General features: G+C 35.5%; 2 protein-coding genes across 2 annotated transcripts; one reads left to right on the plus strand and one right to left on the minus strand.

Annotated features, from left to right (window-relative positions):
* Nucleotides 1-142: 142 nt before the first annotated feature.
* On the minus strand, nucleotides 143-8297 carry LOC125812925 (protein FLUORESCENT IN BLUE LIGHT, chloroplastic-like). The gene is made up of 4 exons (XM_049492396.1): nucleotides 8038-8297; nucleotides 4995-5169; nucleotides 1839-2159; nucleotides 143-548 (listed from the first exon to the last, which is right to left on the minus strand). The coding sequence occupies exons 1-4, from the start codon at nucleotides 8227-8229 to the stop codon at nucleotides 346-348; spliced, it is 891 nt and encodes a 296-aa protein (XP_049348353.1). The 5' UTR covers nucleotides 8230-8297; the 3' UTR covers nucleotides 143-345.
* Nucleotides 8298-10135: 1838 nt separating this feature from the next.
* On the plus strand, nucleotides 10136-12680 carry LOC125812947 (60S ribosomal protein L23). The gene is made up of 4 exons (XM_049492425.1): nucleotides 10136-10234; nucleotides 11379-11663; nucleotides 12267-12308; nucleotides 12445-12680. Exons 1-4 carry the CDS (start codon nucleotides 10222-10224, stop codon nucleotides 12525-12527), a joined length of 423 nt encoding a protein of 140 aa, XP_049348382.1. The 5' UTR covers nucleotides 10136-10221; the 3' UTR covers nucleotides 12528-12680.
* Nucleotides 12681-12901: the final 221 nt, after the last annotated feature.

Below are 12901 nucleotides of genomic sequence, written 5' to 3' on the forward strand. Positions count from 1 at the left end.
CTTTACTTATACGCATTAGCCTTGTCAGAACATGGAGTGATTAATCGAGGAATAATTGCAGAGTCTAAAGTAGTCATAGTTTGCGAATTACGATCAAATGTAAGAATGGAAGGACAAATTAATAAAGTATGGTTTATACAACAAATAAGAAATTCCTCAGAAACAGTGAGTAGCCTCAGGCTCTAAGCATTCTACTTTGAATGCATGAAAATAAACAAAATATTTTAGGTTCGGTCAAAGAGATCGAAACGAAGTCATCAATTCAACCATTCGAATGGTCTCCTCTAAGATTGACAGTCATAATAGATAACTTATAGGTACAAAAAAAATCCTCATGCTAGTAGCTTAATCAGTTTCTAATCTTGCAATATATTGGTCATAGTATTTTGCAGCTTGTTCCAAATCTCCAAGTTCAGTGTAACAATCAGCTATTGCTCCATAAGCTTCTGTGCTACCTGAATCCTCTCCATGTCTTGCCGATAATTCAAGAACCAGGGAGTGGTACTTAATAGCTTCCCGGTACTTGCCCTGCCGTTGTAAAGATGCCCCTGGAAAATCCAACATAAAAATTTGACACTCATATATCGAGTTACACAAGAGAAACAACAACATACCCAATGTAATCCAACAAGTGCGGTCTAGGGACTAGGGAGGGTGATGTCAGAGTGTACACAGACCTTACCCCTACCTTGTGAAAGTAAAGAGGTCGTTTCCGAAATATACTCTACTCAAGTATAACATATCAATTTGTTACACAAGGGAATGAACAGCATTGTGGATGTGGTCTTGTTTGTGTATCAATAAATAAATTCTCTCTCTCCAAGTCTCTTAATATATATAGTCTTCTGATGTGGGATAATTATACTTCATATATATTACTCCCTCATCCCAATTTATATGAAGGTGTTTGACTGGCCACGTAGTTTAAGAAGAAAAGGAAGGCTATTGAAACTTGTGGTCTAAGATAAGCCATTAACAATCTATGTAGCTATAAATTATTTCATTAACAGTAAAATGGGAAGCTGAAGTTAATTGTCACTGGATACCGAAAGATGTCATTCTTTTTGGTACTAACTAAAACGGAAAAAGTGTCACATAAATTGAGACGGAGGGGTACAAACTATCTGACAACATGTACTATCAACACGAACCAAGTAGTGACAATATGACAGATGAACAAAGCATATGCAGGTTAAGAGGTCGTTCCTTTAAATTGATTACTTCAAACTATATTAATCATTTCTAGTTTTCTACTACTCTCTTTGTTCACTTTTACTTGTCCACAATAGATTTTGCATCCCCTTTAAGAAATAATAAATGAAGTTTCAAAGGTCTTGGGAAGTGATTTGGAGAATGCGTAGTTAAGTTAAGGGTAAAACAGGACAAAAATTGTTTTTCTCTCAATATGCTAAAGTGGACAAGTAAAAGTGAAAAATTATTTTCGGTACAGTGGACAAGTAAAAGTGAATGGAGAGAGTAAGTTCTAGTGAGAGCAAAGAAGAGAAATGGCTGCACGGCTAATTCGAATAAATGCTGACACACTGATATACGAATGCACTATGCAGTAATTGATTTCTAGGCATAGTATCTTATCCTTCCATTTTACTACTATATGTTACCTAGTTTGCTTTGATTATTTTTGCTATTTTGTTGTCGTAATTTTCTTTACTGCCTTGCTTTGATTACACTTCTTTTGAGCTGAGGGTCTATCGAAAACAGTCTCTCTACCCCCACAAAGATAAGGGTATGTTGTTGTAATCGATTTCTAGACCTTCTCTCCATGGCCAAGTGCAATGAAGAAATAGAAGGCTTAAAACAGAATAAGAAGATGGACATACCTAAGCCCCTTGCTGCTTTCTTTTCCCTTAAAGGTTCTTTTAAATTTTGTGCAAGGTCGAGAGCAGCTTTAAACTCCAATTGCGCCTTATCTGGTGCTTGGTTTCTAAGAAATTTCTTCCCATTTTTCAAACGAGATATTAATTCCTCCTTTCTTGGATCAACAAATACTTCAGTTTCTGCAACCCTGCCACCAGCAGGAGCGTAACTTAAGTTAGGTGCATAAGACTCAATCTTGGCTTGCCTTCGTAGAGCAGCATTGATCTGGCGGAGCTGTTCATTCAACCGCTGCAATTCTGCTTTTCGCTGACGTGCAACTAGTCCTGCAAATACAAATGTAGTAAATATGTAGAAAACACAGACACCTAACAACAATCTAAAACCAAGGAATCACAAAATAGGAACAAGGAAAACCATGTGCTGGCTAAGACAAGATGTCAGCCCACAAATGATTTGTGACACTTCATGAACCAAATGACAGAGAAAAAACATTGAAACTACAAAGAAACACTCACAGAAAATACTCTGAAAAGTCTTTTGTCATGGACAGAAAGTCACTGGTGCCCATCTACCAATTCTAGTTTCATTTTTTTACGAGGCATGTGTATTGGTTCTAACGCCAAAGGATATGCCTACTCATCTCCAGGAAAAACAGCAGAATAAGCTTAATTTTCTGTGGTAAATCAGCAGAATAAGCTTAATTTTCTGTGGTAAATCGCACTGTTATGTCCTCCAATTTGCTGTTCAGTATATAGTACCACTGACTATTGAAATTGCACTCATCTAAAAGTCTTTTTTTTTTTAGAAAGGTAAAGTTGTATTCCTCAGCAATGAGGGTATGCTGGTAACCATCGAGAAATTACAAGGCAAATAATCATAATTACAGAGAGCGTAGGAAATCTACTAGCTGTTCTACCTCATCTATACCCTTTTCTTTACACCAAAATTATGAAGTACTAATGCAGTTTTCAATTACTTTCTGCATTGGATTAGTAATATTCTCAAAACATCTATTATTTCTTTCCTTCCAAACTGACCGCCATATGCAAGAAGAAACTAGGCTCCACCATTTTTTCTGCTTTTTACTCCCACCTCTCCTCATCCAACAGCTTAGAAGATCTGCAGTATGCTCAGGCATCACCCATGGTTCTTGAATAAGATTGAGAAACATATGTCAAACCTGAGCAGTCACTCTACAATGAAGAAACAGATGACTATTTTGTTTCATCCTTTTCATTGCAAAAAAAAACACCTAGAGATAATCTGAAAACCTCTTCTTTTTCAGTTTTTCCTGCGCTAGACATGCTCTTCTGCATACCTGGCATGTGAAACACTTGATCTTGGTAGGGATATAAGATTTCATACTTGTTTCCAAGGTCCAGAGATGCTCCCAGGTTGTGAGGACAAATTTCTTCTGTACAATCTTCCAGCTGAAAATTTTTCATCCCTATCATGCCTCCATCTGATTGTATCAGGGCTGGTATTTAAACCAGAGAAATCATCCAATCTTTGCAATAAGCTAGCCACTCTCAACCTCCCAGTCATGTAGAAGCCTGTTAAAGATGATATTCCATCCTTGGTGAGTCCAAGTCTCAGCAATAGATTCTTCAGGGTTGTCACAGTAAGACAATAAATCTGGAAAATCCTCCATGAGTGAGTTCTGGTCACTCATCTAAAAGTCTTTTAACCTTTTCAATTATAATATTAAAGAGTGCAACATTGTAATCGGCAAAGCACAACTGCTAGCTTGCTTTACCCATTTTTGTATAATGGTGTGATCTAGTGTGGATGATTAACAGAAAAGGAATAGATAAGTGCATTATTAATGTATGGGTCACAAGGAGATGATGGAGATGACGCTGGTACCAACATGATATTTATAAGCAGAGATAAAGAGAATGGTGAAGTGAGACTAGATAAGGCTAATTGCTGGGGAAAGGATACATAAAGAGATCTCATTGAAGTCATGGGAAGAGGTGATTAGTCGAGACATGACACATCTTTTGCTTATTGAGGACAGGACCCTTGATAGGAGGCTGTGGAGGTCGAGTATCAGAGTAGAGCGTTAGTAGGTTGAGCTTATTTTGTTTTTTCGTATCATGGTATTAGTATCTTTTTTACGTTTGCTTATTCTTAGACCTCTAGTACTACCTGATTGTTTCTTTCACTCTATTTATCTTATTATCTTGTTACTGCTTCCTTTTCATCTCTCCTTGAGTTGAGGGTCAATTGGAAACATCCTTCCTACCCTCACAAGGTAGGGGGTAATGTATGTGTACACTCTACCCTTCCGAAACCCACCTATGGAACTATACTGATTACTGGGTATGTTGTGGTTGAAATATGATGCTAGTATTTGCAGAATAAGCTGAAGATCTTGATGATTGGCGATTGCAACAGATGACCTTTCAATATCTTATAATTCCTGTCAAAATTAAACAGAAGTAACTTTTTACAAAAAGCACAACTATAGCACCTAGCCACCTATGCAATTGTCTGTTCTGTTAGCTACTCAAAGTTTCATCCCGTAGGTGCATTCCCCTTTTATTTTTAAATGAGCACCTGAAGAGACACGACCTTCTGCATAATGGCATCAACCTTTTACTGTTGGAGGCCATTGCCATGAACAGATATAGAAAATTTTGACCATGGTCGTAAATCTCATTAACACAATTTGTAATAGGAAGTTCATCAAGTGTTTTGGCAGTGAACTGATGAATGGAGTGGCCGGGTGAATTCCAGGGTTCTAAGCAGATATCCAAAATGTATCATGCTGGATATAAAAAACTCTTAACTTCTTAAGATTGAATTTTGAATCCCCAAGCAATCTTACGAATGCCTTTCTGGAACAGAGTAGTTCGTACATCATATACAGCATCCTCTCATGTATACAACAACATGGGGTCTAGGAAGGGTAGGGTATAGAGAGGTTGTTTCCGATAAACCCTCGGCTCAAGAAAATCATTTTTTATGTACATCCTCTCATGTATAATAATGTTTATATTCATTCATACTTTACAATTTACTGGATCTATGACTAAAAGAGTTACAGCGATCCCCAACAGCATGCACAATGATATTTCTATTCAAAGTTGACAGGCCGAAAATGAAAAATGATGGGCTCAACAAGGGCAGTACACATAATTTAAGCACCTTACCTCCGACAGTGGCCCCAATAAGCGCAACAAGCAGCAGTATGGGCATGTTGAAGAGCATGTTGAAGGGAGAATTATCAACTTCACATGTTTCAGCCAAGGCATCTAAGGGTGAAGTCATCATCAATGCATTAGCCACGATAATTGTCGCTGCAGAGTTCCTAAACTGCAATATTTCCTGCCATACGAATAATTGAAGTTCAACATGAAAAGGAGCCAGGGTCTTTTTTTTTATTTATGAAGTAAAAATTTCATTACTGGCATCCCGAAGACGCAAAAATACAAAAGCATATTAAGCATGTTAGAGTAATTGTCAGCTCCAACAACAACAACATACCCAGTGTAATCCCACAAAGAGGGGTCTGGGGAGGGTAGAGTGTACGCAGACCTTCCCCGTACCTTGGGAGGTAGGAAGGCTGTTTCCAATAGACCTTCGGATCAAGGAAAAGCAGATCGAAAAGAAAAAAAGAAGAAAACTGAAGTGAAGGGGTCATGGAAAAATACAAAGCATGACAAAACATTTAGAAAAAAGGAACCGTAACTACACCAAACTACAAGAGATGGTGAATAGTAATGGAAATCGACAGACAAAAACTACAGGAGAAAAACTACGACTACTAGGGAAGGATACCAGTTATTGTCAGCCCTAGTACAACAAAAAAACTATACTAAAGATAGTGAGCTAACGAAGTCCAACAGATTGTCATGGGAATTTACCAAGGATAAGTGTGCCAACTGAATTGGCTCAAAATACATTTAGCCTTAATTGAATGCGCTACAGTTGATACACCATCAGAACACCTGCGGTTTCTTTCTGTCCAAACACCGAAAATACTAGCCAGGAAGTCTGATCAACAAGTAACACTTTAGCCGTAGTTACCGGATTGAAAATCTGAATGAATTTGGATCAGACATTTATATTTTCCAGAAACCAGATTATTATATGATTCTTCCTATGAAGAATTTCTGGAAATTAGATTAATTGAGTCTTTATCTTTCCAAACACCATAAGTACATTGGTGCAGAGCGGGCTACAGAAAATTCCAATTTTCACAGCTTATGTAATGATTTAGAACACAGTGGGAATAAGCCAGTGTCATATAATACCGGATAGAAACTTACGAAATAACAATCTTTTACATCATAGCTTTATAGCAGTGGAGATCAGTGCTACTCTTACAACAGTACTCTTCAACTAGTAAATCAATAGAATCTTTTTCTTTTTTACAACCGTGGTGTCTGGGCTAGCTTATGTGCACCACGACTATTTCCACGAGATGCCTGCCACCTCCCAATAACAACAGGTACCAGGTAACTATGTCCACCAAGGCTAGACCTTAAACACTAACAATTACGCCTCAATTCCAAACATAGAGAAACAGACACTAACCTAACACAAACTCTAATATTTCTTCTAAAATTACTGTGGCGACAACAATACTCATCCATTATATTGCCTGTTGAACATGTCGAGCCCCTTTTTTTTCTTTTCACAGGTGTAGTCAAGGCCTGCTTTTAAACATATACAACAGATTAGATCAAAATTCAGAATTTCTGAAGTACATTACAAAATGAAGCTAGTTCTTCACTTTCTCCTGTAACGTAAATGTTGAAAGAACATCACTTCGATCAGATATAAACAGCTTTTGTTTATAGGAATCCCACTTCAATAAAGCACTCTCTTATCTGTCCCAATTTATACGTCACTCATTATACTTCGGATATCTAAAATATATAGCACTATTCCGTTTCTATATAACTTTCAAAACTTTTAAGAATTCAAATTTATTAACTAAACAATTCAAAGTTTAAACTTTGAGACTAACTTTTCAACTTTATTTTATCATTTTTTCACTATTACTACTAGGATTTAACTTGTGTAGGCAGACGGCGCAAAGAATCTTTACACTATCAGCGTAATTTCGCCCGTTGCAGCAGGTTGCTTGCTTTATATTCCAAGTTGCTAATTGTATTTATTATGGACTTTTAAATGTTGCTGTCATGTGACCAGGTTATGAGCTCGAGTTGTGAAAACAGCCTCTTGCAAAAATGTTGGGTACGATTGTGTACAATAGACCCTAGTGATCCAACTTTTTTCAGACCCAACATATAGCGTGAGCTTAGTGCGCTGGGCTACCTTTTTTATGGACTGTTACTTTTACTTAATAAGTCAAATTAACATCCTAAAACTTTGTGTTTAGTCAAATAGCATTGTATAAAATAGGACTAAAATGACAGCTTCTCTAATTGACATCAAGGAACAGTGCAAGCAGGAGCGGAGCCAGCATTGTAGTTCCAAATTCAACAGAACCAAGAGCTTAGGCTCAAACCATGTATTTGTATTAAAAATCTTGTTTAATATGTATAAATAATCTATCGAGAACCTAGTAAGAAAAAAAAATAGTGATCAAAACCCATAAACTAAACTAGCATTTGGCCATAGATTTTGGGAGTAGGTTCTGAAAATTTATCTTCAAATATCTGCTTGACCATGAAATTTGATCGGGTTTTATCTTCAAATATTTTCAAGTTCCCAAAAACCGACTCAAACTAGTTTTTAGATTTTTGGGACTTCCAAGTAAAATACATGTCCAAACACAAATTTAAAGGGCAGCCTAGTGCACTAAAACTCACCTATAAGCAAGTTCCGAAAAAGAACCTTACCACAAAGGTCTGTTGTACACGTCTTTCCCTGTATTTCTACTACATGCTATTTCCACGACTTAAACCCATGACCTCTCGGTCACATCACAACAACTTTACCCGTTAAGCTAAGCCTACTCAACAAACAACAACTTTAAATTCCAAAAATCACAACTTTCAAAATCTCAGTTTTTCAAGTTTCAACTTCATAATCTATATAGCCAAACAGTAGCTTAAAGTGCTGACTCCATCTCTAAGTGCAAGAAACATAGAAAAAGCCATGATCATGAGCTCATGACATTGCTCTCCTACGAAAGTAAAAAAAGAAGCAATTTTGCAGCATACCCAATAAGCATAAACTAGAAATAAGCAAAACCCAGAAACCAAAAGAGTTAAATTTTACCTTAAAATCAATGGCATTGCCTTTCTTTTTGGATTTTTCCTGGATAACAAAGTTCTTTAACATAGCTTCTCCTTCTTTTCTCCATTTGTTTCTGAGCTGAAAAATGGGTTGTTTGAAAGATTGAATTTTGGGTGAGAGAGAATGAGGGCAAGGACTCCATAGAAGAAGCCCTTGCTTCATCATTATTGCCATTTTTCTTCTTTACTTTGCTTCAGTTTGTATGATTTTTTTTGTTTATCTTGAAGAATTCAAGATAACATTCTTCTTCTTTTTTTCTTTTATTTTTCTGTACAAAATAAGCTCTGGGGTTTGAAGCATGTAATTTGGAATTTTATTGAATATTATTTTATATTAATAAATAATGTATGAAAAAATAAATGCATTATTTATTTAAAAAAGAAAATTAGGGTACGAAATAAAATTATTAGCAGTGGAGGTGTTGAATTCCTTGATATCATCATAGTTGTTTGGTGTGAGGTATAAGGTATGATAATTCCATAAATAATATGCAGAATTATTTTATCCTACATTTGGTTCGAGATATTAGGTAGTCGTGAGACTATTTATCTCATCATTAATACATTAGTGATATGATAAGTTATCTCATATATATGGTACTTATCCCGCGATAATTAATCACAGGATAACTTGGTGAAGGAAGGTAGACATAATATCATAAATCACAATTCACAAGGAAGGTGAATGCTATAAAGCGAAATCTGAAGAGAGATCTGTGAAATTATCTTTTTATATTATTACACATAATGTCAGACATTATTAATATGAAAATAATGCATTATTTATTAAAAAAGAAAAGTACGGTACGAAATAAATTATCAGAAGTGGAGGTGTCGAATTGGACAGTATAAAAATTATTTGGTGTGATATATAAGGTATAATAATTTTAGAAACAAAATGCAGGGACTATTTTATCCTACATTTGGTTGGAGATATTATGCAGTCGTCCTAAGACTATTTATCCCATAATTTATACCTTATTAATAGGATAAGTATTCCATATATATGATAAAATAACTTATCCCGAAATAACTAATCATTGAATAACTTATTTCGAACCAAACCACCCGTTATATTTACCAAATAAGATAATGTGTTATTTTAGACTGAAAAAAAAAATGTATCACATAAATTGATACGAACTTACATTATTAGGAGAAAACACCGACGTGTCAGGAAATTAGAACCAATGACTTTCGAAGGGGTGATCTTGAATTTTTGGCCTTTACTTAACCATGTAAATTTTTTTAGAGCAACTTTCACATATAGCAAACACAAAATTCATATTTGTATGCTATAACAAAGTTTGCATAATTGCGCTCCATATCAAACATAAATATGTTTATTTCACTATACATATACAAAAGAAAACAGTTGTATAATCTGCTTTGGTATACATATACAAAAAGATCAATTGTATAAAGTGAAAGAGGCGAGTGGGCAAGCGAGATCTGGGAGAGGGGAGAGAGGGAACGAAAATATATTTATATATACAATTTTCACGCATTTTATACATTTTCGTTTTTGTATAAAGTAAGAGAGGCTAGTGAGAGAGCGAGATCTGGGAGAGGGGAGAGAGGGGAATGAAAATATATGTATATATACAATTTTCTCTCGCTTTATACAAACACAAACACATTTTATACAATTTGTGTTTTTTGTATAAAGTGAGAGAGACAAGTGAGAGAGCGAGATCTGGGAGAGGGGAGAGAGGGGAACGAAAATTTTCGCTCGCTTTATACAAACACAAACGCACTTTATATACTTGCGTTTGTATAAAAAACGAGAGAGGCGAGGGAGAGAACAAGAGTGGCGAGCAAGATTCACCAGGAGAGAAGTGAAATAGCAACAGTTTGCTATGAGGTACAATTAAATCAAACTATGTTTATAACATTTAATTTGAATTAATAGTTTGCTATTATATACAATTTTCCCAAACTTTTAAGATCAAAAATTAAAACTTATTAAACTCTAGTTTTTTTCTAGCGAGAATCAAAAGTTCAATGGGCCAGACAACAACAGGCCTTAAATCTATCAATGGGCCTACCAAGCCCAATACTGAAACTGGACCAGCAGCCCACTACTCTTAAGCAAAACCCTAAGCTCCATATAATAAAACCCTAACGCCTCCTCTTCAATCATTATCAGGTAGAGAGAAGAGCAACAATGTCGAAGCGAGGTACAATTCGATCTCTATCGTATTTTCATTGGTTTATCCCAATTCGATATATTTATTTCAAAATTTGAGATTTTAGAGAACTTTTAAGTCATATAACTCATTATTACCTGAGAAACCAAGTTATTTAAGTCATATAATTCATAATATACCTTGAATTAAACATATTCTAATGTTTCATGTAGTTGTGATGTAGCTTAGTTGATTGCTTGCTTGATTTGTTAACCATAGTATACTGAAACAAGATGAGTAGTTTGGTCTCATGTATTTTTCAATTAAATGTAACTTAAGTATGAGTTTTAGAGAATTTTTTAAGTCATATAACTGTTAACATACCTTTATATATAGTTATTAGAATGAAATGAGTAGTCTAATATTGTGGAACCGGTACAAGTTTTTCATGTAGTCAATCATGAGTCCCGGGTAGTTTAGGAGTGTGACTTAGTTGAATGTATTATACTGAAATGAGCTTAATAGAGTGGAAGATGTAAAAATGTTTCATTTAGTTCGCCTCGATTAGTTTGGGGATGAAGCTTTGATTGATTGGTTAATTAGGTTTGAAACTGTAATTTAAATACTCAAAGGTTCCATCGGGAATAAGTTCAGGATGTCGTTGGGTTTGCTGGTGGAAGCTGTTTATTGTAATTAGAATGAAATGAGTAGCCTGTGTTGTTAAAATGTACAAATGTTTCATGTAGTTCATCCTGAGTCCTGGCTAGTTTAGCATTGTGACTTAGTTGACTGTATTATACTGAAATGTGCCTAATAGAGTGGAAAATGTGAAGATGTTTCATTTACTTGTCCTTGAACTAGTTTCAGATTGAAACATGATTTGATTAGTTATTTTAACACATGTACAATTCAATCTCGGCTTCTTCTATGGAAATTCCATCTGTTCTCTGGTTGTTTATCTCATGTATTTTTTTGAAAATTTTGAAAATGTTACATTTTATGAGGTTTAACTGTTTAGGGAACTTTTAATTAATATAACCTTGGTAAACAAATTTATTTTTACTGGTATTAGAATAAAATGAGCCTAATAGGAGTGTCAACATGTATTGATATTTCATATCGTTGAACGCTCTATTCTGAATTTATAATGTAGCTGATTGATTAACTAATTGACTATTTTAAAATGTTATTTAAGGACGCGGAGGTTCCGCTGGGAACAAGTTCAGGATGTCGCTGGGTTTGCCAGTGGCAGCCACAGTTAACTGTGCCGATAACACTGGTGCAAAGAACCTTTACATCATTTCAGTGAAGGGTATCAAGGGAAGGCTTAACAGGTTGCCTTCAGCTTGTGTGGGTGACATGGTCATGGCCACTGTCAAGAAGGGTAAGCCTGATCTGAGGAAGAAGGTTATGCCTGCTGTGATCGTTCGTCAGCGCAAGCCATGGCGCCGAAAGGATGGTGTTTTCATGTACTTTGAAGGTATATCTAGATACCCTTGGCTGTTTTTGTTGTGAAATTGCATTGGTTTTCACATTACGAGTTTTCCAGTTGCTCTCTTTAACCTTGTTCCTCCCCCCTGGAAAATCACTTCACTTTTAGTTTGTCTTTCATTTGGTCTAGTTCTTCTTAGAAGTCCTGCTATTTAGTGACCTGTTTGTCTGTGTAGTGATAGCTGCAAAAGAACACATTTCTTTGAAGCAAAATTATTTAATGTTGGATTAGAATGATCATGGATAGTGTTTCATGATATAAAAAAGTCATGAAGTTAGACCATTACTAGTTTGATGTTGAGGGATAGCTAATTGATTGTAAATATGAAATCTATCAAAAAGTTTTGGTTTCTTGTTACTTAAGTTGTTCTCTTGAATGACTTGCGAAACATTTATTGCAAGTGGTTCTTTGTGGCAAAGCAAAAAATGGTAAATCTTCATTCCTTGCCGCTGTTGTCTTGCTTGCATTCTGGTTCCGTCCACAATTATTTGTTTCTAGTCACTGAATTAATCTGTGTGTTGGAGCAGCTGTAAGTGGTATCTGCACAGTAGATGATAACCAGTCATCTGATGCTTCTCTTTGTTTCTACAGATAATGCTGGTGTAATTGTGAATCCCAAGGGTGAAATGAAGGGTATGTTATTATACATTGAGTAGAGTTCATTGCTATATATGTTACTGGCTCTTGTAGTTCGATTATCGCAAATTTTGCAGTTACTGTTGTTTTTTCTTTCAGAATGTTAATCCGCACTTTTCATACTGTTACGTAGGTTCTGCTATTACTGGTCCTATCGGAAAAGAGTGTGCTGATCTGTGGCCCAGAATTGCAAGCGCTGCCAACGCTATCGTGTAGTTTTAAATTGGGTGTTTTCCAGGATTGCCAACACTAAGTCTTAAATTTGTGTTTTTCTGATAGTGTTCCATTTTCACTTTTTGGATATTTGAGGGATTTGTCTTGGGTAAGAACTATTACTGCAACTGGCTATGAGAATTTTGCATTGTTTCAGTTTTGTTTGTGTCGGCTTGCGCGCATTCGATTTATGTTGCTACGAGTTATCGTAGTTTAAATTCTGCAGTCCTCTTAAAAAATTATCAAATATGTATGAACCATTAATACATAGTAACTTTAAAAAAATAGAATTCATAATGTATATGACATAAATCCTATGATAACTCTCAGAAGCTATGAGAACTACGCTCACCTTTAGTCTTGGAGGTTTGTTAGTT

This window comes from Solanum verrucosum, unplaced genomic scaffold, assembly GCF_900185275.1.
Source record: "Solanum verrucosum unplaced genomic scaffold, falcon-dt-bn FXZP01000144.1, whole genome shotgun sequence".
Classification (NCBI taxonomy): Eukaryota; Viridiplantae; Streptophyta; class Magnoliopsida; order Solanales; family Solanaceae; genus Solanum; species Solanum verrucosum.